Source organism: Erythrolamprus reginae, chromosome 2, assembly GCF_031021105.1.
Source record: "Erythrolamprus reginae isolate rEryReg1 chromosome 2, rEryReg1.hap1, whole genome shotgun sequence".
NCBI classification, from domain to species: domain Eukaryota; kingdom Metazoa; phylum Chordata; class Lepidosauria; order Squamata; family Dipsadidae; genus Erythrolamprus; species Erythrolamprus reginae.
In genome coordinates this window covers 222,840,366-222,863,095 of record NC_091951.1, presented here as the reverse complement: position 1 = coordinate 222,863,095, position 22,730 = coordinate 222,840,366, and the positions used below count along the sequence as shown (strand labels likewise).

Here is a 22,730-nt window from a genome sequence, read left to right as displayed (position 1 = left end):
AGTCCTTGTACCTGCAGCCCAGATCTTGGTGCATGCCTACTTTAGCATAGTCCACTAACCCATCCACTGTTCAATATGCTCTTACAATTCAAATGGAGTTTTCCATTGCATTCATCAATGGACACAGAACATTGCTTTATTTATATGGATAAATATAAATATTTCCTGTGTGTGTAAAAATGTGAATTGATTAATCTGTAGATCTTTTATGCTATGCAAATACAGGTCCAGCAGAAGATTCAATCAGAAATCATTATAATCAGACTTAATATTACTCCTGGCTTCTTTCTCAGTTCTTTCAATATGAATAGGAGCTTATAGAACTCAGCTTGACAAGCTGTCTGTAAAACACATTTTAAAACTCAGGAATAGCAGACATTAGAGAGACCAATCTCTGACATTCATTCCACATGTGGCAAAACATATCATTTAACTATATATACCATTTATTTGCTTGTTAAAAAAAATTCTAAAGTCACAGAACAAGATTAAACTATCTGCATTTTTTTTTCTATTGAAATATGATTTAATTGATACATTTTGAAAAACATTACTACATTATATTTAACTAGCTTACTTTATGAACAGCTTTTCATAATAGAATCTGGTTCTATAACCAGGTTCATGACAGAATCTGGTTATCTCAAGAATTGTCCTTCTTGTGCTGCTGTGTGCTATGCTCTTATTCCCTAAACTTTTGAATTCCCTCCCCCCCAATCCGTGGGACATACAACTTCTTAGATCTGCTCATCTCCATTTGAAGCTCTTTTATGTGCAAAAGGCCTGCTAGGATAGAAGTAACATCCAAGGCTGACAAGAAATAAAGGACATATTTTCACTCTCTGCATTTTTTTTTCTATGACAGTGTTTCTCAATATTGTCAACTTTAAGAAATGTGAATTTCAATTGCCTGGGGAATTCTAGGAGTTGAAATCTGAACATCTTAAAATTGCTAAGGTTGAGAAACACTGCCTTAGGAATATGGCTTCCCTTCCCTATCTCTGCCTTCAAGGTGAATTAAATCTGGGCCATCTAACTGTATGTCAATCTCCAGGACAGCAGCACTAGATAACAGGGTGATGTTTCTGAAGACCACATAATTCTTTTTTTCCCCCTAGATATGAAGCATCTGCTCTGGTTTCATGTGTAAAAATATTGCTATTTATAATTTTAAATACTTTACAAGTTCAAGCCATCGGCTGAACATTATTTAGCATGCTTCCATGGGTACTGGAGAATATTTTCTAAAGCAAACCATGTGACTTGTTTTATGTAAAGTAGCAAATTTCATCTTGTTGCAAAGTTGTTAAGCAGTTTTACATATAAAGAGGAATTAATATACACAAGGAAGAAAAGGGATAATGTACATTGATGTAAAAGCCGAGCATGTTAATAGAGTCCTCGATACACTCACAACCAGCAGGTTGGTGACTTGGACCACTGCAGAAGGGGGAAGGAGAATAAGGGGGGGGGGAGTTCTTCTACTACAGGACATCTGGGAAAGATATGTTCTTGCCCCTCCAAAGTTTTATTTCTTGTATCTTCCACAACCATGGGTGGTTGCATTAAAAGGATAGCTAAAGACATGCTAAGGGACTGTTTCTCTCAGCTTTCCTTTAAAAGTGGATATAACCTGCTGAGTTTAACAATAAGGGGAATTAAAGATGTATTCAATTCTTCTCTCCATCCAGGAGGAAATTGCTCGATAATAGGTTCCTTTTCTTTTGATTATGAATGGATGGCATTCTCTTTGATGGAGTCACTGCCTACAAAATCCCGTAGGTATGCAGCTGACAAAGAAGGTGGTCCTTCTACATGTTCTCCTTGCTTGGTTTCTCCCACCACTGATTCTGGTATGCTGGGTTCTTGATTTGAGGGTATCTGGAATTTGAGCTCCAGTGACTCATTGCCATGCAGAGGAAGTAGAGCTTTGTGTCGCATGAGACTATCATCACTATTGCGGGCTTCCAAGGAGTTTCTGTGCTTTGCATTTTTATTGGCTACAGCATTTTTCTGGTGCTCCTCAAAGCTTAACGACAAGGTGACAGTTCCACCACCAAAACTCACCTTCTGCTTGCACCCATGTTTTTGTTGTGGTTCTGCAGGCGTTGGCATCGAAAAGGGATCCTCGTGGTTGCTTTTGCTGCTAATGGATGAGGATGGAGTAGAGCCTGAGGAGCCCCCCAGACTGTTGGACCTCTTGCGGGACACATTGCTGCGTCGCAGTGTAGCTCTGGCCGCCACCTTAAAAGCATGAGCAGCCGTGCTGCAGCGTACTTCCTCAATGGTGTTGCGGGATGGCTTAAAGAGGATAATGTAGATCTTGTTGAAGAAGATGCATGTTAAAAGCCCAAAGCTGGCTGCCAGGATGGCAATCACCTCCACCGCTGAGACAAATTTGCCATAGGTGCTGGCATAGGCTGGTATAAAAGAGATCCACACAATGAAAAAAATCAACATGCTGAAGGTGATAAATTTGGCTTCGTTGAAGTTCTCTGGCAGTTTGCGGGCCTTGAAAGCAAAGAAGAAGCAGATAGCGGCCAGCAGACAAGTGTAACCAATCAGGAAGCCCAGTGCCATCAAGGAGCCCTCGTTACAAGTGATAAAGATGATCTCATCCTCCAATTCATGATTACGGAAGCTAGAAGGGGGAGCTGTATAAAGCCAGATGACGCAGATGACAATTTGCACAAATGTGCATAAGAAGACCAAGAGGAACTGAAGGTTAAGTCCCCACCACTTGCGATGGAGGCCTGTTGGTATCTTGGCCTCAAAGACCAGAAGAACACGGTTGGTCTTCACCAGAATGCAGGAGATGCAGAGCACAAAGCTGATGCCAAAGGCTGGTTGTCGTAAGCGGCAATTCCAATCTTGAGGCTCGCCAATGAAGAAAAGGGAGCTAGAGAAGCAACAGAGCAAGGAAAACAGGAGGAGGTAAGAGAGCTCACGGTTTGTGGCCTTGACAATGGGCGTGTTGCGAAATTTGGTAAACACTCCCAGGACAAAGGAGGTTAAGAAGATGCCTAGCAGAGCAAAAAGAATGAGAGCAATTCCAAATGGTTCTGTCCAGGACAAAAACTCTATCTGCTTGGGACTGCAGAAGGTATGGTTTTCATTGGACCAGAAGTTTTCAGGACACTTCTCGCAAGCACTGGCATCTGGAAAAGACAAAACATCCTTGCTTAAAAGAAGATATTTGGATAACTGGAACTGCACTTAGTGGCATCTCTGTCAACAGGCCCAAGGTCCATCTACATGCAATACTGCCAAAATACCATGGTTCCAGTGATGGACTACCAAAATTTTTACCACCACACTGTGGGCGTGGCTTCAAACTCTTTCAATGCAAATTGGGTGCTCTGGGGTGGAGCTCCATTTTCGCTACCCCACTGCGTCCCCTCCTCCCCGTCAGGGCAGTAGCCCACCCAATTATCTACTATATAAAGTGTTCATACACACACACATGCACAGCTCTTATAAAATTATACACAGTCAATCTCATTTACTGTGATAGGAAAAACATTCCCAGAGCCAAGAAGGGAAAAAAAGGAAAAAATATATTAAAATTTTGTTACCGGTACTGCGTGCCTGACCATACCCGTAGGAGCCCACCACTGCATGGTTCTATTGTTGCTTTTTCCCCCATGGATTTTGTGGAGAAGAAACTCCTAGGACGTAGTGCAAAACCCCCCTATGTTTTGTACATCCTGTAATCCTCAGTTTGGTTCATTTGCAAAAAAAAAAAAGGGAAAGAAAGTAGGTTCCATCCTCCTTCAGAAAAAAAAAAAAAGGCAGGACGGAAGTTTCCTAAGGGATTTGTGTTTTTGCAGAAGAAGTGGGAGGAAAAGAGTTGGTTGTGGCTAATGTCTCCTTCAGTTTAATTGAGTTCATTAGCTTTCCTCCTTGACTCAGAGATTACCTCATGATTCTTTAATATACAGGACAGCCCCCAGGAATTGTACATGAAATTATGTTCAGAATACAGAGCCAATTCTTAAACCCAAAGACCAGTTAATCATTTTTAGTACATTTCTGTTCTGTTGCTTTTCTCCCAAACCTACACTGTTCCAATTGCATTCTCTTCTGGGACAAAATCCGCTGCTAATTGGTAAATATACTAACTTGGATGGAGCGATGGAAGTGGTTAATAATTCATTAACACATTGTAACTGTGTCATTATCAATGGTGACATCCAAAAATGAACTCTGAGTCCATTTGGATAAATGTTTCTGATAGAGGAGGGAGCTGCTTTGTTTTTTCTCAGAATCAGATCATACCTGTTTCATCGCTGATCTCTCCATCGGTGCATTCAACACATTCAAAGCAGCAGGTGGGCTCCCCTTCAATTATACCTTTCCTTGTACCTGGAAGGCAGTCTCTGCTGCAGTTTGAGAATGGTACCTTAAGGAATAAAGATAGTCTTCATTAACATCTAGGTTTTTAATTATTTTTAATATTAGATTTGTGCCATTATAATATTGTTTTTATCATTGTTGTGAGCCGTCCCGAGTCTTTGGAGAGAGGCAGCATACAAATCTAATTAATTGAATTGAATTGAATTGATTCTCCTGACTGGTGGTGAAGTAATATCCTCCCAACCCTTTGTCCATCAAGTGAATGGAGACAATCTGGATGGAGATTCACAGACAAGACAAGCTGATAGGGAAGAAGAATGCTGACTGTGTCAAGATTAAACAATATCCTGAGGTAATATCTCAATGCAGAAGGAAGGACTATGAAAAGAATGCTGAGTCATTCTGAGTTAATTAAGCATGCAGCAACCTGATTGGGTGATAAATATATAAATATGTAAGAGCTTTTGTATTGCTCTCTTATCTGCTCTCTGTTCTCTGATGCTCTCTGATGTTCCTGTTGCTGTATTGGTCTGTTGGTTCCTGTGAGTTACTGTAATCGAGATAGTCGTAGTGAGATACTAGTAAGATACTAGTGTGGTGTATGTATAGTAAGGTAGAATATAGAGAGTAGTGTAAATAAGTAAATATATTTTTGCAAGACTTCCTGCTGCTGCTGTGTTTCATTGAAGACTTCAACTCCATATCTATTGGTCTGTGGCTGGCTGGCTGGTTGGGTTGGTTAGCTGGTTGTGCTGGTTAGCAGGTTGGGTTGGCTATTTTCCGAAAGTGCAGCTCTGACAGACTGCAGATCTTCCTAGAGCTAGCTGTCAAAACAAGGCCAATGGTGGTCTTGTCTTCTCTTCTATGCACAAGAAAAAGAAACAGGTGAGAAGCAAACCTGCTTCTCTTTGCTGAATCTCAATGATCCCAAAAAGTAAGGATGCTACAATGTAGACCAGGAGAGATAGTCAACCTGAGTATGCAATATTGTGAGTAGATAAATGAGTACCACTTTTGTGGGGAGAACCAAGTTGCATTCAGGTGTGCGGACAGCAGGAAGCCGATGCTGAATCTGATTAGATGTGAAGCACTGTGACACAAGATAAGGCAAAGTAACACAAGTGGAGGAGTCTGGAAAACCCAACAACCTGAGTTCCACTAATTATCTGGTGAAAAGCTAGTTCACTCCCCATGGTGCACCAAGAAGAGGTGCATAAGCTCTGAAAAGAATGAACTAGTATTCTACTCTATCAGGACTACACTGTTTGTCTAGCATGTGTAGATTTCCCTGACATTATATGCCATGCACAACATTAAAAAGTCAACCTGAGATAAAAGGCAGGTGAGCATTATGTCTTGCTCACTTGGGCAAGTTAGTGAGTGTTCTGGATTCTGGTAGAACTTTAGTTACATTGAAAAGAATGCTTATTGAATGCAGGATTTCATAAACAAAAAAACTCCATTTTATTTCTCCTGTCTATTCAAAATACAATACAGACTGTCACATTCCTCTCTCTTTATCTTTAGCAAGTAGAGCGCACAAACTTTCCTTCATGCCTCCTCCCTTTTCTTAATATTTATGTCTATACAGCTTAGTTCAAAAGCACCAGGAATAGCTGTGAAATAACAAAGAATAAGATAACTCACTCCGGAGCCAAAACAACACATGTCCCATGATAGATTTACAACATTGAAAACTCCGCCTCTTTTTATTGGGTATTTCAAATACAAAGTATAAAAAAGAAACTTATTATTTAATAATACTGTACATATATTGGCTGCGGCCCAAATAGTATTTGCACAGAAATGGAAAGAAAAAACAGTACCAAAAGATACTGAAGTATTTAAAAAAATTATAGAATGTGCAGAACTAGATATGATGACTAAATGTTTAAATAATCAAACTGAAACAGAATATTATAAAATATGGGACAAAGTATACGATTGGTGGAATTTTAAAAATGGTATTAATAATTAATTATAATATAGAATGAAATACTAAACAGTATTACTAATAATCTTTCTTTTTCCTTTTCTTTTGTATAAGTATAGAATATTTTAAAATATAAAGAAATTTAATTAATAAGTTTAATACTAAAAATATAGAGTTAAATCTAACAAGAATGTAACTCACATGTGTGGTATTTCTGCTTTGATCTGATTACAGTTAGGATTTTTTATATTTTTGTATTAGTTAGACTTCTACGACAAGCGGAGCAATGGTAGCTCCTTAAATGTTTAGTGTTGTATGTCTTTGTTTGTCTTTTTGAAAATTCAATAAAAATATTATTTTTTTTTAAAAAAAAGAAAACTCCGCCCTTCTTCCCCGCTGGCTCCCTGATGTGATGAATACATCACTCCAGTAATTAACCCATTCCTCCCTTTAATATCTTTTTCTTAACACTTGCTCCCTGCACTTTTGAACTCTTCTGAAGTGAGGATTTAACCAGCGATTGTCTGTCTCTTCTTCACTACAGTCTGGACTCATAGCAACATCCCGTGGCTGGCCTCCCACCTGTTCTGATACCTGTAACCCAGGGCCTGCCACTAATTCATAAACACTATCTGTATCAGAGTCATCAAGCTCTTCATCATCCTCCAACTGACCAGGAGTATGTACAAAAGTGAATAGCTGCCATAGCACCAAGAAGCAGGCAGAGTCTTTCAATTGCCCACTTCTTTTGGAGCATAGATGTATGAAGGAATTATGCTGTCACTGGATAGCACATCAGCCTGAGAAATGCACATTCTTCTCAGAAGTGGACATGAGAGCCAGGGATCTCCTGGCCACTGCTTGAAAAGGGAAGAGAGAGAAAGGCCATATATATATAAGTTGGTTTGGAAGTGGAATAGCCTCCCCCAATATTTTAACATGTACTAAAATAGAAGCAGGGAACAAGGTGGCGCATATGCCTAGTCCTCCACCATGTGACAAGCATCACCATCTGATATATGTGTGAACCATGCTTTTGGCATGAACATGAATTCAGCCTAAGGGAATATGAGCTCACTGTCAATGTTTAACACGGTCAACTAATTATTGCTGTCTGGGAATGAAAAAGGGCAACATAGAAAGGGCACCTAGTTCAGGAAGCTATGAACTCTACGGTAATATGAACTCTATGGTAATCTTATAATCCCAGGTTTGCAAGCAAGATCAGATCTGGAACTGTCTAAACCAGTGTTTCCCAACCTTGGCAACTTGAAGATATTTGGACTTCAACTCCCAGAATTCCCCAGCCAGCATTCGCTGGCTGGGGAATTCTGGGAGTTGAAGTCCAAATATCTTCAAGTTGCCAAGGTTGGGAAACACTGGTCTAAACAGCCACAAGATGGCGCCAAAAGGAAGATCTGCTGACCTTTGAATTGGATTTTTTTTTAAGGTCAACAGTTCTGAATGAGCAAGGCTGTAAAAAAAGCTTTTCTTTAAAATACAAGGGGGGGGGGAGGAGAACAAAGAGACAAACAAAGGACACTTGAAAGGACAGTAAAATACTTCTCCATTTAAATTTTGTGCTAAATTTGACATCAGCAAGCTGAAGATGGCTGTTGTAATAAAGCCCACAGAAAAGCAAAATGACTTGACAGCTGTTCGACCACCCCACGGGTGGGGGTGCAGGGGGGGGGGAGATCAGTGCAAAGGAGTAGAACCTGAAGGGACCAGAGCAATGTGAAGGACACCTTGAGAAGAGTACAACTGAGGGGATCATGAATGGGCACCATCCGAACTGAATAAGCAGCTTTGAATTATTGAAACATTTAAATCAGTGTTTTTCAACCAGTGTGCCATGGCACACTATTGCGCCGTGAGACATGGTCAGGTGTGCCGTGGGGAAATTAAACATGGGTCCCCAAACTACCATTCCTGCCAGGATTTCCCTTTTGTGTTCATCGAAACAGGCCCAGGTTTCACACTAAGTGAGTATAGATACATTTAGAAACTATATTATTAACTATATGTATAATATGTACTGTGTTAGAGTGTCATTTTGTGTCATTTTGGTTGGTGGTGTGCCCCAGGATTTTGTAAATGTAAAAAATGTGCAGTGGCTCAAAAAAGTTGAAAATCACTGATTTAAATCACCCATTTTTGTTTTCATGAGATTATATTTAAGAAGCAAATACCCAAGAAATTCCACAGGAGCAAAAAAGAAAAAAAGATTTTCACAATGCCAAAGAAGCATTGAGACTCCCCACCCCCACCCACCCCCAAAATGAGGGGCAGGCTTCATTTGCACTGGAATACAGCATTAGAGTATAGCAGCTATTCTCCACAGCATTAGAATTGCTGTGGAGAATAGCTGCTACACCTGCTGTTGTTTTTCCACCATAAAACAGCATTACTTGACAACAGGTATCAAACAAAAACATTTTGATATTTTATATATATATAGATGCACGCATGCATACATGCATTGGCATTCTTCAGTCTCGAAAGACTATGGTATCATGCTCTGGCTTCAGACATACAGTGTTCCCTCAATTTTCATGGGGGATGCGTTCCAAGACCGCCAGTGAAAGTCGAATTTCCGCGAAGTAGAGATGCGGAAGTAAATACACTATTTTTGGCTATGAACAGAATCACAAGCCTTCCCTTAACACTTTAAACCCCTAAATTACAATTTCCCATTCCCTTAGCAACCATTTAGATTATTACTCACCATGTTTATTTATTAAAGTTTATTTTAAAAAATATTTATTAAAGGCGGACGAAAGTTTGGCGATGACATATGACGTCATCAGGCAGGAAAAAACGTGGTATAGGGGAAAAAATGGCAAAGTATTTTTTAATTAGTATTTTTGAAAAACCATGGTATAGACTTTTCGCAAAGTTCGAACCCGCAAAAATCGAGGGAACACTGTACATACATAGATATGTACGTATGTATGTACAAACACACACACTAAAATGTTTTGTTTGATACCTGTTGAATCAAATACATATATACACACAGCCACAAAGACACACACACACATTTAGCTTGATCTCAAGGGAAAAAGAAAAGGTCAGGAATCTATCCTTTTCTGAGGGGAATAAAAATACCGTGGATACCCTTGGACAATCTGAGAAATATCAGTTAAAATGCTGGGTGAGCCTTACCTCTTTGGAAAATCCACTCCACAGGATCTTATTTTCATTGATAAACAACCTTTCTCCTTTTTTGGCATAAACGTTATAGTGTCCAACCTCCTCAAATACAATGGAGCCATCTTCAGGAGACAGATGCCAATTGATAATTGAATAATTTCCTATTAGGCCTCCTGACTCATCAAAATCCACTTGCTCCCCCATATTATTAGTGAAGTTCAAGTGTCGCAGATGTTTCAGTACCTAAAAAAAACAGAGAGCCAGAGATGATGAAATTGATCACCGTTGTGAATGAGGCATCGCTGGAAGAGGGCTGCCTCACTGGCCCCCTAAATAAAGTAATAAACTTCCTGAATAAGGAAAAAATAGAATTAATGCAGATTTTTGCTTATAAAACACTCTTATGCAGTTCCTATATTTTAAATCATTTTTGGGGGGAAATTTGCATGACAACACCACTGCTTATTTATTAAATGCTAGCCCAAGCCCATACAGAATAGATTATTATTATTATTATTATTTTATAATTTATTAGATTTGTATGCGGCCCCTCTCCACAGACACGGGGCGGCTCACAGCAGTGATAAAACAATATATAATAGCAAATCTAATATTAAAGTCTAAAATAACAATTTTATATTAAAAACCTAAAAACCCCATTATATAAAAAACATACACACAAACATACCATACATAAAACTGCATAGGCAAGGGGAGATGTCTCAGTTCCCCCATGCCTGATGGCAGAAGAGGGTTTTAAGAAGTTTACAAAAGGCAAGGAGGGTGGGGGCAGTCCTGATCTCTGGGGGGAGCTGGTTCCAGAGGGTCAGGGCCGCCACAGAGAAGGCTCTTCCCCTGGGTCCCACCAGCCGACATTATTTAGTCGACGGGACCCGGAGAAGGCCAACTCTGTGGGACCTAACCGGCCGCTGGGATTTGTGCGGCAGAAGGCGATCTCGGAGATATACTGGTCCGGTGCCATGAAGGGCTTTATAGGTCATAACCAACACTTTGAATTGTGACCGGAAACTAATCGGCAACCAATGCAGACTGCGGAGTGTTGGTGTAACATGGGCATACCTAGGAAAGCCCATGATTGCTCTCGCAGCTGCATTCTGCACGATCTGAAGTTTCCGAACACTCTTCAAAGTTAGCCCCATGTAGAGAGCATTACAGTAGTCGAGCCTCGAGGTGATGAGGGCATGAGTGACTGTGAGAAGTGACTCCCAGTCCAAGTAGGACTGCAACTGGTGCACCAGGCGAACATGGGCAAACGCCCCCCTCGCCACAGCTGAAAGAAGTTTCTCTAATGTGAGCTGTGGATCAAGGAGGACGCCCAAGTTGCGGACCCTCTCTGAGGGCATAGTTCCCTCTAAGCTGAGCAGTGAGCAATTGCTCACTTAAAAATCATCATCAACTCAGAGTTTTCCAAACCTGCCCAGAAGCCGAGAGGGAAGGAGAGAGAGAGGAAGAGAGGAAGAGAGAGAAACATATAGAAAAAAGAGAGGAAGGAAAAGAGAAAGAAAAAGAATGGGAGTAAGGAAGACAGAAAGAAAATCAAAATCTAGTTTGAAACTAGCTCAACTATTTAAGTGGCATTTTGATATTGATAGAGTTGCCCTATTATGAGCTCACTGTTATAGACACACAGTACAGTATTTTATTTTGAAATTCTCTGAGGCAAAACAGGGTGGGTTTTTTGTTTGTTTGTTTGTTTGTTTGTTTGTTTGTTTGTTTGTTTATTATTTCTGTGCCGCCCAGTCCCGAAGGGACTGCCGCTCAGACACTATACTTTTCCGCCCACCCCCCCAAAAAATTAGAGGGAACACTGTCTGAGGGGGTCAATAGTTCCCCCCCAGGATGATGGACGGACAGATAGAATTGTCCTTGGGAGGCAAATGAGGATGTCCCAAAGGTGCTTTTTCCAAGAGGCAACTGGACTTTCTGTTTTTTCTTTGAGGACGTTTCGCTTCTCATCAAAGAAGCTTGAAGAAGCAAAACATTTTCAACACCACCACCCCCAAAAAAGTACAGCTGTCTCTTGAAAAAAGCACCTTTGGGACAACCATGCCCTGAATGACTGAGAATCTCCATAGACATTCAAATAAGGAAAAAGCAAGAAAAGACTCAAACAATAAAAACATTAAATACTTAAAAACACTAACCAAACAAATGCAAATAACACATTAACTAGTTCAGAAAATGATATTCCTATCACTCTTATAGCAATTGCTACTGAGCAGAATTTAGCAAGCCACTTGATTATTTTTATAGGCAAAAAAAAGTTTGTTTACCTAGCTGGACTAATAAGGACCCTGTTAGATAAAAGCAACATAATGATAAATAGGAGAGCACAATGAAATATGGGAAATTGACTACATTGCTGGTTTTGACAGAGAGGGCAAATGTGATACTGAAGGACTATAATTCTTCTCCAGAGCCACAGATGATGTAGCATTTTATCTAACTAATTAACCAATGTTTTCTTAAAAGGAACAGAGATGTGGCATTGGTCTTATCTGATATGCCTCTTCTCATCAGGTGGAGCCATCATTCAGGATGGGTTGTCCTCGTCCACTCAGAATGAGAACCGAGTCTGTTACTGTCAATGAGACTGAAGAAGCAGACTTGACATGGCTATCAACACGTACAATCAATTATAAGAATTCCCCCTTCCTGAAACCATCAAAAAGGGTGGATTCTGGCTAGCAAAACATCAGTCCAAGGAAGATGTAACAACACAGAAGCAACATGGCCACAACGCCAGTTCAAGAAATGAGGAGTATGAAGGAATGGACCCCTCAAGGGTGGGATTGAATGATGGCTCCACCTGATGAGAAGAAGCATATCAGGTAAGACCAATGCCCCTTCTCCATCTTGGGTCATCATTCAAGATGAGACCTACCAAAACTCAAAAGTCCCCAGGGTGGGCCAAGTCCAGGTCTGAATCCTTGTGGACTTTTTGCAGGATCCTATGACCAAAGGCCCTGTCTGATGATGACGTGATCTTGTTGTAACTTGGAGCGGCAGATAAGCTGAGAAAGAGAAATCAAGACACCGCTCGACAAATCTCCGCCAGGGGCGCTTGGGTCACCCAGGCTGACAATGTTGCTGTACTAAGCATGGAGTGGGTCATGATCCTCAATGGCCGTGGCAGCGCTGAGAGTTTGTACGCCTTTGCAAGTCCTGTAATTCTAATGGCCAATAGTCATGGAGGACACCTTCTGACCCAATGAATGAGGCAGGAAGGCCACCAGAAGCACCTTGGACACCTGGTGTATCCTATCAATGTAGATGTGTAAGGCCCTACGGACATCCAGCATATGCCAAAGTCTCTCTGACAGATGGGGTGGGTCCAAGCAAAAATTGGTGAGGACCAGCTCCTGAGCCCGATGAAAGGTGGAATTAACCTTCGGAATGAACGAAGGATATAACCTGAGAACAACAAGGTCCAAATGAAACATACATAAATCCTTCCTGATGGAAAGGGTGGAGAGCTTGGAGATCCTGCAAGCCAACCTGATTGCCATTAAGAAGGCAACCTTGTAGGAGAAATACTGGAGGATAGCAATCAAAGTGGCTCATAAGGAGTCCCCGTCAGAGACTGCAATACCCTAGGAAGGTCCCAGGTCAGGCAGAGATGGATAATGTGAGGGCAAAGGTTGGAAGCCACCTGCAAAAAACCTGTGCAGCCATCATCCCAAGTCCAGGAAGCCTTGCCGCAGCAGGAGCCGAGGCTCGATTGCAAAACAGCCCCAGCACCTCGTGGGGCAGAGGGCATGGGGAAAGCACTCACAGTGTCAAAAACATTCCAAAGTCAAGCCAGGAAATCCAAACAAAAGCCAGCATACAGGGAGGGTGTGGAATAGCCACGTGCAGTCTGAGGACCGAGTCTAAACTGGGTCCAAGAGGGGTGGATACAGCAAAAAGTAGCAGACTCAGTCCTCATTCTGAGTGGATAAGGACAACTCAACCTGAATGATGGCTCCCCCCAGGATGGAGAAGATATTATTATTATTATTATTATTATTATTATTATTATTATTATTATTATTATTATTGTTGTTGTTGTTGTTGTTGTTGTTTTCGGGTCGTATGTGACCCGAAGCCAAGTTTGAGTCCCTGTAAAAAATTTTCCCTGCATATCTGAAACTTGAAATTTCATGTAGTTTCATCATTTCAGGGGTTCTCTCTATGAGAATTTTTTTTGGGGGGGTGGGGGGCTTAGTTTTTGCTGGGCAAAAAAAGTTACAAATCTTCTGTTCCCGGGTCACCCTGACCCGGACCGAAAACTCTTCATTTGCAGTGCTTATGTTTGGTCTTTTTGAAAGCTTTTTTCACTTGGAAAGTAGTCTGAACATTTCTGCACACAATGATATGAAAATTGAAATGAAAAAAGTAATTCTTATTGGTTTATTTTGCTGATATAATGCACGCCCCCCCCGTTTTTGTGAAAGTTTTTTCAATTTATGGATAGTTTTGCTTGCAAAATGCATTCTATTTTACTGAAGTTGGTGTGGGATTGGTAGCTTGAACATTTCTGAATATAAGAAAAATATAAAGGAACTGAACAAAATTATTCTTACTGGTTTTTTAACATCAGAAATAAGGCCTCCCCCCCCCTCAGCTGCTTGCAACCATTTTCACTTTTTATTTTTTTATGCTCCAAATCCGAAATATTCTTTAAAATCTTAGGCATTCATTTACTCAATTTAACAATGCTGACCATCAAAAAAATATTTGTGGGGGTGGGGGAAAAATTTTTTTTCTAGGCAAAAAAAAAGTCACACTTAGTCTGTTCGGGTCATATAGACCCGGACCAAAATGATTTTTTTTAGGCACTTGAATTTGGTCTTTTTGAAAACCTTTTCAACTGGAAAACTAGTTTGAACATTTATGAACATAATGATATGAAAATTGAACTGGAAAAATTGAGACTTATATTTTTATTTTGATCAAAAAGCCCCTCCCCCCATCCTTTTTTAATTTCGTGTCAATTTCTATTTTTTAAGGCTACAAATCCCTAAGGAATTTTCCCCCAAAAGGTTTGATATACTAAATTGAACATTTCTGAATATAAGAAAAATATAAATGAACTGAAAAAAATGGTTCTTATTGGTTTATTTTTGCCACAAAAGGGCCACCCCCCCTCGGCCTTGCTGTGTGCCATTATTGTCACTGTTTATACATATTTGTCTAGAAATATTTGGAATATCCTTTTGAAAATCAACCACATTGTAGCCAGAGAACTAATTTTATGAAACAAATCCATTTTACTAAAAAAAAGTATGTAAGTTTGAAATTAACAGCATAATTTTTATATAAATTGAAATAATTGAGGCATACTTTATGTGCAAAATAAACCAATATGCATCAATTTTTCCAGTTCAATTTTCATATCATTATGTTCAGAAATGTTCAAGCTACCAATCCCACACCAACTTTAGTAAAATAGAATGTATTTTGCTAGCAAAACTATCCATAAAGTGAAGACTATTTTAAAAAAACGGGGGGGGGGCGTGCATTTCATCAACAAAATAAACCAATATGCATCAATTTTTCCAGTTCAATTTTCATATCATTATGTTCAGAAATGTTCAAGCTACCAATCCCATACCAACTTTAGTAAAATAGAATGCATTTTGCAAGCAAAACTATCCATAAATTGAAAAAAACTTCACAAAAACAGGGGGGGCGTGCATTATATCCGCAAAATAAACCAATAAGATTTACTTTTTTCATTTCAATTTTCATATCATTGTGTGCAGAAATGTTCAGACTACTTTCCAAGTGAAAAAAGCTTTCAAAAAGACCAAACATAAGCACTGCAAATGAAGAGTTTTCGGTCCGGGTCAGGGTGACCCGGGAACATAAGATTTGTTACTTTTCTTAAACAGAACAGCAGGGTTAAGAAGGCAACCTTGTAGGAGAAATACTGGAGGATAGCAATCAAAGTGGCTCATAAGGAGTCCCCGTCAGAGACTGCAATACCCTAGGAAGGTCCCAGGTCAGGCAGAGATGGATAATGTGAGGGCAAAGGTTGGAAGCCACCTGCAAAAAACCTGTGCAGCCATCATCCCAAGTCCAGGAAGCCTTGCCGCAGCAGGAGCCGAGGCTCGATTGCAAAACAGCCCCAGCACCTCGTGGGGCAGAGGGCATGGGGAAAGCACTCACAGTGTCAAAAACATTCCAAAGTCAAGCCAGGAAATCCAAACAAAAGCCAGCATACAGGGAGGGTGTGGAATAGCCACGTGCAGTCTGAGGACCGAGTCTAAACTGGGTCCAAGAGGGGTGGATACAGCAAAAAGTAGCAGACTCAGTCCTCATTCTGAGTGGATAAGGACAACTCAACCTGAATGATGGCTCCCCCCAGGATGGAGAAGATATTATTATTATTGTTGTTGTTGTTGTTGTTGTTGTTGTTGTTTTGTTGTTGTTATTGTTGTTTTATTATTATTATTATTATTAATAATAATAATAATAATAATAATAATAATAATAATAATTTACTAGATTTGTATGCCACCCCTCTCCGTGGACTCAGAGCGGCTCACAACAAAATGACACAGTAAAACAAATCTAATATTAAAAAACATAAAAAACATTTAAAACTCCAACATTAAAACCATGCAACACAATCATTCCATGCATAAACTATGTATGCCTGGGGGTATCTTAATTCCCCCATGCCTGGCGACATAGGTGGGCCTTTAGTAATTTCCGAAAGGCAAGGAGAGTAGGGGCGGTTCTAATGTCTGGGGGGAGTTGATTCCTAAGGGCCGGGGCCGCCAGAGAGAAGGCTCTCCCCCTAGGCCCAGCCAACCGACATTGTTTAGTTGACGGGACCTGGAGAAGGTCAACTTTGTGGGACCTAATTGGTCGCTGGGATTCATGCGGCAGAAGACGGTTCCGGAGGTAAGATAGTTGGCTACTTTCAGAGTTCTTCCATATAAACCAATGTTAAAGAAATGGAGAAATGAGCTTTGAGCCTTTTATAACTCAGTATCCAAAATACACTGTTTAATCTCTGTGTTTGCTTCTCACTTGCTTTTTGGAAGAAAAAATTGGCTACAAGGTCACAGTAAAATGCCTTCCTTCCAGCAAAGAAGTAAACCTATTAGCAAAAATTAAGGTGGCTGAAGTTCCCTAAGTACTTTTAGATAGTACTTCAGTTGACATTTTCTCACATGCAACAGAGCAAAGACCACATTTCAAAAGGAAAAGGGCATACGATACGCATCAGGAGTTATATAGAACCACTATAATATATTTAGTTTTTATTACTTCTAAAGATCTTTCTTCCCTAAATATACAAAACTGTGTGCCATGGAACAGAAAGCTCAGCATTTTGGCTTTCAATAATTTAACGGTTGCATATATAAAATTACTGCCTCTACAACTGACAATTCAGTTTATTACATTAATAGCTTTAGAAGCTTCAGCATTGGTATTTGTTTCTTTGATGTTGTCAATTATTGGAAGATGACTCAAAGACATTTAGAATCTTTAACCTGCTCAATGCAGATTACTGTTTATCCTCGATAATTTCAATTAGTATACTTCTTGGTAAATAGAATTACTTAAATTTGAGGTAATATCTATTTTAATTGCTGCAATAAACTCCTAGGTTTGCAGACAATGCCTTAAGGCTTAAGCCATCCTGTGTCAAAAGATAAAATAGCTGCACAGTCAGCATGTAACAGGATGGATATAGGTTTCTTTGCCAACAACAGAGGGTAAAGCTTGTTTTTTAAAAAAGCTTGAGTAATGGAATTAATACAGAAAAAACAGAACAAAAATGTAATCTTGTTTAACTTTTGAGTTGATCAGACAAGCCTATGGTGGTGGAATGCTAACCTGCATGAAGATATTTTCATATAACATAACATTTATAGTCCAGGATGCTAATTTTGCTCATAACCTTTCCTTAGATAAAATACTATATTTAAGTTAATAAAAGAGTCATACAGAGTATCCTGAAACCGGTCAGAATGAATGAACACATTTGCCTAATTCATATAATTGTCATATGGATACCCTAAGAATAACATCTTAAGTACCTCTACTTAAGAACATCTCTACTTAAGAACTTTTCTAGATAAGCACCAGGTGTTCAATATTTTTTTGCCTCTACTTAAGAACCATTTTCTACTTAAGAACCCAAGCCCAGAAAAATTTCCCAGGAAATGTGAGAGCGGCACGAACGCCCGACCAGTTTCCTGCCATTTCCCCTTTAATCCCGGCCATCTTGGGCTTTTCTGGGCTGCCAGAGGGGCCTTTCGGTGGCACTTAAGGAGGCTTTGGCAGTCCAGAGCGAACGAAGCATTTTCCTTTCTCTGGGCACTTGGAGAGGGAATAAACCTCTGCCAGCGCCCAGAGAAAAGAAACGCTCCCTGAGGAGTCACTACAGCGAAGGAAAGGCGCCGGCTACAAAGCGAGCGAGCAAGAGGAGAGTGGAGCCCTTCGGATGGGATGGAAGAAACAGCAGGTGGCAGCAGCAGCCGCCAGTGTATGGGAGGCAGTGTATGGGAGGAGCCTCGCGCCGGGTGTATTGGAGGCGCATGCTCCTCCTCGCCACCTCAGAGTCCCTCTTTTTTTTTTTTTAGCCTTAAAGTTTTGGATTTTTTTGATTCCCCTCACCTCACCTTCTACCTTCCGCAGTGACTCTCCTCCTCCTCTTCTTCCTCCTCCTCCTCCCACCCAAATTCTGAGCTTTTCTTTCTTTCCTAATGGATTTGCACGCATTATTTGCTTTTTCATTGATTCCTATGGGAAAGTTTGCTTCTACTTAAGAACGTTTCTACTTAAGAACCTGGTCACGGAATGAATTAAGTTCTTAAGTTGAGGTACCACTCTATTTTGAATATGTCACATTGGATGCTGATTGATTTCTTGTCCAATTCAATAATTTGTTCATCACCTTTAAAGTTCTTTAAGGTGTAAAATTAGAGCACATCAACCAACACCAAGTCAGAATTGAGACACTTGTGGCCCCAACTTTGCTGGCATTTATAAGCAAGCTATAAAGACCTATTCCGTCATTCATTACTTTATTGGTATTTACAATGCTTAGATTTTGGTTTATTTATTATAATATCAATGTGGAGTTGTTGCTGTTTATGTTGTTGTACCCTACTCAGATTCTGCTAGGATTTTGATCAGATATAAATAATGTTAAATAAATGAATGGGTTAATAAATGGCTAATTGATCTGAAATTATCTTAATAGCTTACCTCTTTTCTTAAAAGGACATTTATTAATAAACATCACTCCTCAGAATAGCCTACTGGTTCTGTGGGCATGGCTTGATGGGCATGGCAGGGGAAGGATACTGCAAAATCACCATTCCCACCCCATCCTGGGTCCAGCTAGAGGTGGCATTTGCCAGTTCTCTGAATTACTCAAAATCTCTGCTACCAGCTCACCAGAACCTGCTCAATTTCACTGCCCCAAAGTGTTCTGCCTAGACTTCAGGTGTGAGATTTGTCTCCTTGCCCAGAGGAATAAACCACAAGACACCAACATTTAAAAAAGATTAAATATTTTACAGCTTGTACTAACTTCCTCCAATTAGTCATTTGTACCTCCCTTTCTTTTCTTGTCAACAAAGATTTCGATTGTTGTTTCAAAGCCAATCCCCATGATCAAACTCCTTTATTATTTCTAAACTCCCTTCATTTAATTTGGTATTAACTCCAACTCAAGCTTGAAAACCAAACCATGTCTCAGAGTTAAATTTGGATTTGGAATTTTGACCATTCATTTTAGAGATTGAAAAACTGGAGACAAACCCTCTCAAACTCATTAGACATTTTAAAAATGTCTTCTACCCAAGGCAGTTTTATTGGGCGGTTATTTGCTGACCTGCAAATCAAAGCATTTACTGGGTAGTTTTGCTGAAAGACAAACAGAGATTGGTCAATATCAAGGTAAAATCACTCTTCAGTTCTGTTTAACATGCTTGAGAATACCAACATAAAATTGATAATACTGACATTTCTACCATAATTTGGTTCCTCAGATCAATGCATTTAGAATAAAGCATTCAAATATGATAGTCATTTGGATCAAGCTCTAAGTCTTATAATTAACTCTACCCTGCTTCAAATAAGATAATGTGACGAGCCTACATGTTATTATCTCTCCCCCAGAAAAAGAAATGGAATTTCCTATTCTTGAAAGTGTTAATCTGAGACATAGGGAAAACATACTAGAGATATTCATTTTGTGAATAGAGGTAAAATGGAAGATGAAATTAAATAAGCATATTTTTCTACGATGACCTGATTATTTCTCAAAATCTCATATTATCTTACTGCAAAATGGGGATGGGAGGAGGTGAAGTTGATGACCATTATTTTCCAATGATTTAACAGCTTTTGTTTGGCTGAAAGTATTTGTGTCAGCCTTTCTTTAATAAAATTCTCAAAATGGTTCCCAGTGGTTATTAAAGCATTTTACAAAAGCTGCATAAGATATCGGAGCAGTTGGACCGGGAAAAATGCCAAGAAAGATAATTGGAATAAAGCCAGGTGGGAGAGGCTGCTTTTGTGAAAGGGCTTTTATGTGATTTCCATAAACACTAATATGCACATGGAAACTACCAAATCTGCTGATTTGTTTCTCATTTTTTGTCAACCCCTCCCCCCCCCAGATTGCTCTCAGGTAAGAAAGCCCATCTTAGCATCATCTCTGTTTCACAGCATCTTGGAGTTCACCAAGAATTGAGAGAAGCAGTGTAACCAATTACAGTTCTGGTTGAATGGATTACTGGAGACGAACCACACCTGTCAAAATTTTCCAGAAGCCCTCTCCCAAAAGATCATTTGCTATCTCCATCTCAGAAAAAGTCCATTCTCTGCTTTACTTCAATTAGCTGGAGAACATTTGAGATGAATCAAGAGCACCTAAAGCAAGAAGCCTTTTCTTTAGCTACCTGGCTGAAATCCCAAACTATTTAGGACTTCAAAAATAAGTGCCAGACATTTGAATTATATTGAGAAACGCTATCTCTGCATGGCATCATTTGGGACTGATGCTGTTAGTTCCATTTGGTTGGTTTCAACCATAAATAGCCCAGCTACACTTCAGATTAATCGAAGATGCCCGGTGATAGCTATATGTGCAACACTCACAGCAGAGTAATCTGGATAGAACAAACTCATTACAGGATTGTAAGAAAAAGAGCACTGCAGTTTATGGTGCTTTACGAGGAAATTTGCTTTAAAACCTGAACTTCATTAAACTGATTTCACTTGGAGTTTAATTCCAGAGGGGGGGAAATAAGATAAATAGTTACATTATGATAAAATTATATATGTTCCAAATCCTTTGACTCTTAAAATTTAGAATTCCTTTATCAAACAATAATTGTTGCATTCCCTTGCACTACTGTATAATTATTATTCTTGTTTAACGTTCAGTACAATAGTAGGAATGGAAATGAAGCAAAAAGGGAGACTATGGTTGTTCTGCTATTTATGGCCTATGGAATAACAAAAGATGCAGAATCTGCCAATGCCACCAACCCTAGTTTAGCTAGTGGATGATCTTGAGCATGTCTGCCATATTTCATCTTCTACGTTCTATGAATGAAAATATTGAACTGATTTACCTGCTGTGTTATTTCAAATATTTCCCTGTGACCTGAATAATAGCCAAGACAGCAATAAGATCCAAGCTGTCTCAGTTTTACACACTAGAAGTTCAAGTAAGTATCTTTCTGGGCGAGCCCGTTGAGCCTGTTTTCCATGAAGACCCAAGCCTGGATGAAAAGAATATTGAGACTTCTACAAGGTCCCTTCCCCATTCTCTGCTTGTACAAATATATGTCAAGGTTATAACACTTGTAATAGAAAAGTAATTCAATTTCAGGGATTCTGGCCTTAAGTGTTTTGTATTTAAAAAAACAAATAATAAAACAAGAATCAGATAAGGAAAAAAAGATGTTTTATTTATTTATTTATTTATTTATTTAATTAATTAATTAATTAATAGGCCACCCAACTCCTTCCAGTTGTCTAAGTTCTTGCAAATTATCACCAGTGTCACACTCTTTTGAATAAAATTATTATCTAGGAACATGTTGATCTCTCTCTCTATAGGGCTATATTATATTATTATGATTGGTTGCATTGTTAATATGGTTCATCAGCCAAATATTTGAACTGGATTTGCTATTTTTATCTATCAAGTACTTACTAAGGGCCTGGGACAGGCAAATGTTATTTTAGATTTCATATTACAGTATTGGCATCTTTTAATGCTTGTGCCAGCTGTTACTTTTGAACAAGCTTCAATGCAGGCAACTTCATTATTTTTGTTCTAGATGCTCAGTTATACCGCTCTGAGTCTACGGAGAGGGGCGGCATACAAATCTAATTACTACTACTACTACTACTACTACTACTACTACTACTACTACTAATACTAATACTAATACTAATAATATACTTTGTTTCAATGCTGTATTCTTTAGCTATAGGGCTTCTTTTCCTGAAGAGAAGACAGAGAAGAGGGAGACTTCCTGGTTTGTGAATGAAAATAAATCAGTATGTAAGATGGGTTTCTCTGCTATGACCTCTCGCTGGTTTGCATCTTCAGTCTGAGCTACTGCTGCTAAGGCTTCAGTTTCTTTGCCCTGGGTTGCAGTTCTTTCAATTCTGCTTCTGTAAATATTTTATTTTGCATCATAAATTGATGTTGATCTGCTAGTCTATTATAAATGCTAGAATATTGTTTGCCTTCCTTTCACGTTGAGGACTAGAAAGGGAAGATGTCCTTTCTAATAAATTTCCTTCTACTACCTTGTGTTAAAAAAAGGTTATGGAGGCAAGAAAATGATGGCAGTTATGCCATGGACTTGAGATGGGTGCTTTGTTCTCCAGCCAAGATGAGGGTTTTTATTCATTCATTCATTCATTCATTCATTCATTCATTCATTCATTCATTCATTCATTTATTTATTCTTTGTCCAATATACAATACATATGGAAGAGAATAGGCATTAAGTAATATATATAAAGATAGAAAGTAAAAAAGAAGAGAAGTAGATGGGAGGGAGAGAATATATATGATATAAGAGATAGGGAGAGAATATATATGATATATATATATTATATATACAGTATATATATATATATATATAGATAGATAGATAGATAGATAGATAGATAGATAGATAGAGATAAGGAGAGAATATATATGATATATGATATAAGGAAAGGCAATTGGACAAGGGACAATAGGCACATCAGTGCACTTATGTACGCCCCTTACTAGCCT

General features: G+C 39.2%; 1 protein-coding gene across 1 annotated transcript in view; it reads right to left on the bottom strand.

Annotated features, from left to right (window-relative positions):
- Window positions 1–436: 436 nt before the first annotated feature.
- Window positions 437–22,730, bottom strand: part of CASR (calcium sensing receptor) — a 76,100-nt gene continuing 53,806 nt past the window's right edge. Inside the window, exons 5-7 of the mRNA XM_070741972.1 lie at window positions 9,458–9,688; window positions 4,279–4,402; window positions 437–3,158 (exon numbers count right to left, since the gene is read on the bottom strand). Coding sequence (XP_070598073.1) covers window positions 1,729–3,158; window positions 4,279–4,402; window positions 9,458–9,688 — 1,785 coding nt within the window. The 3' untranslated portion in view covers window positions 437–1,728. The remainder of the gene's footprint in view (window positions 3,159–4,278; window positions 4,403–9,457; window positions 9,689–22,730) is intronic.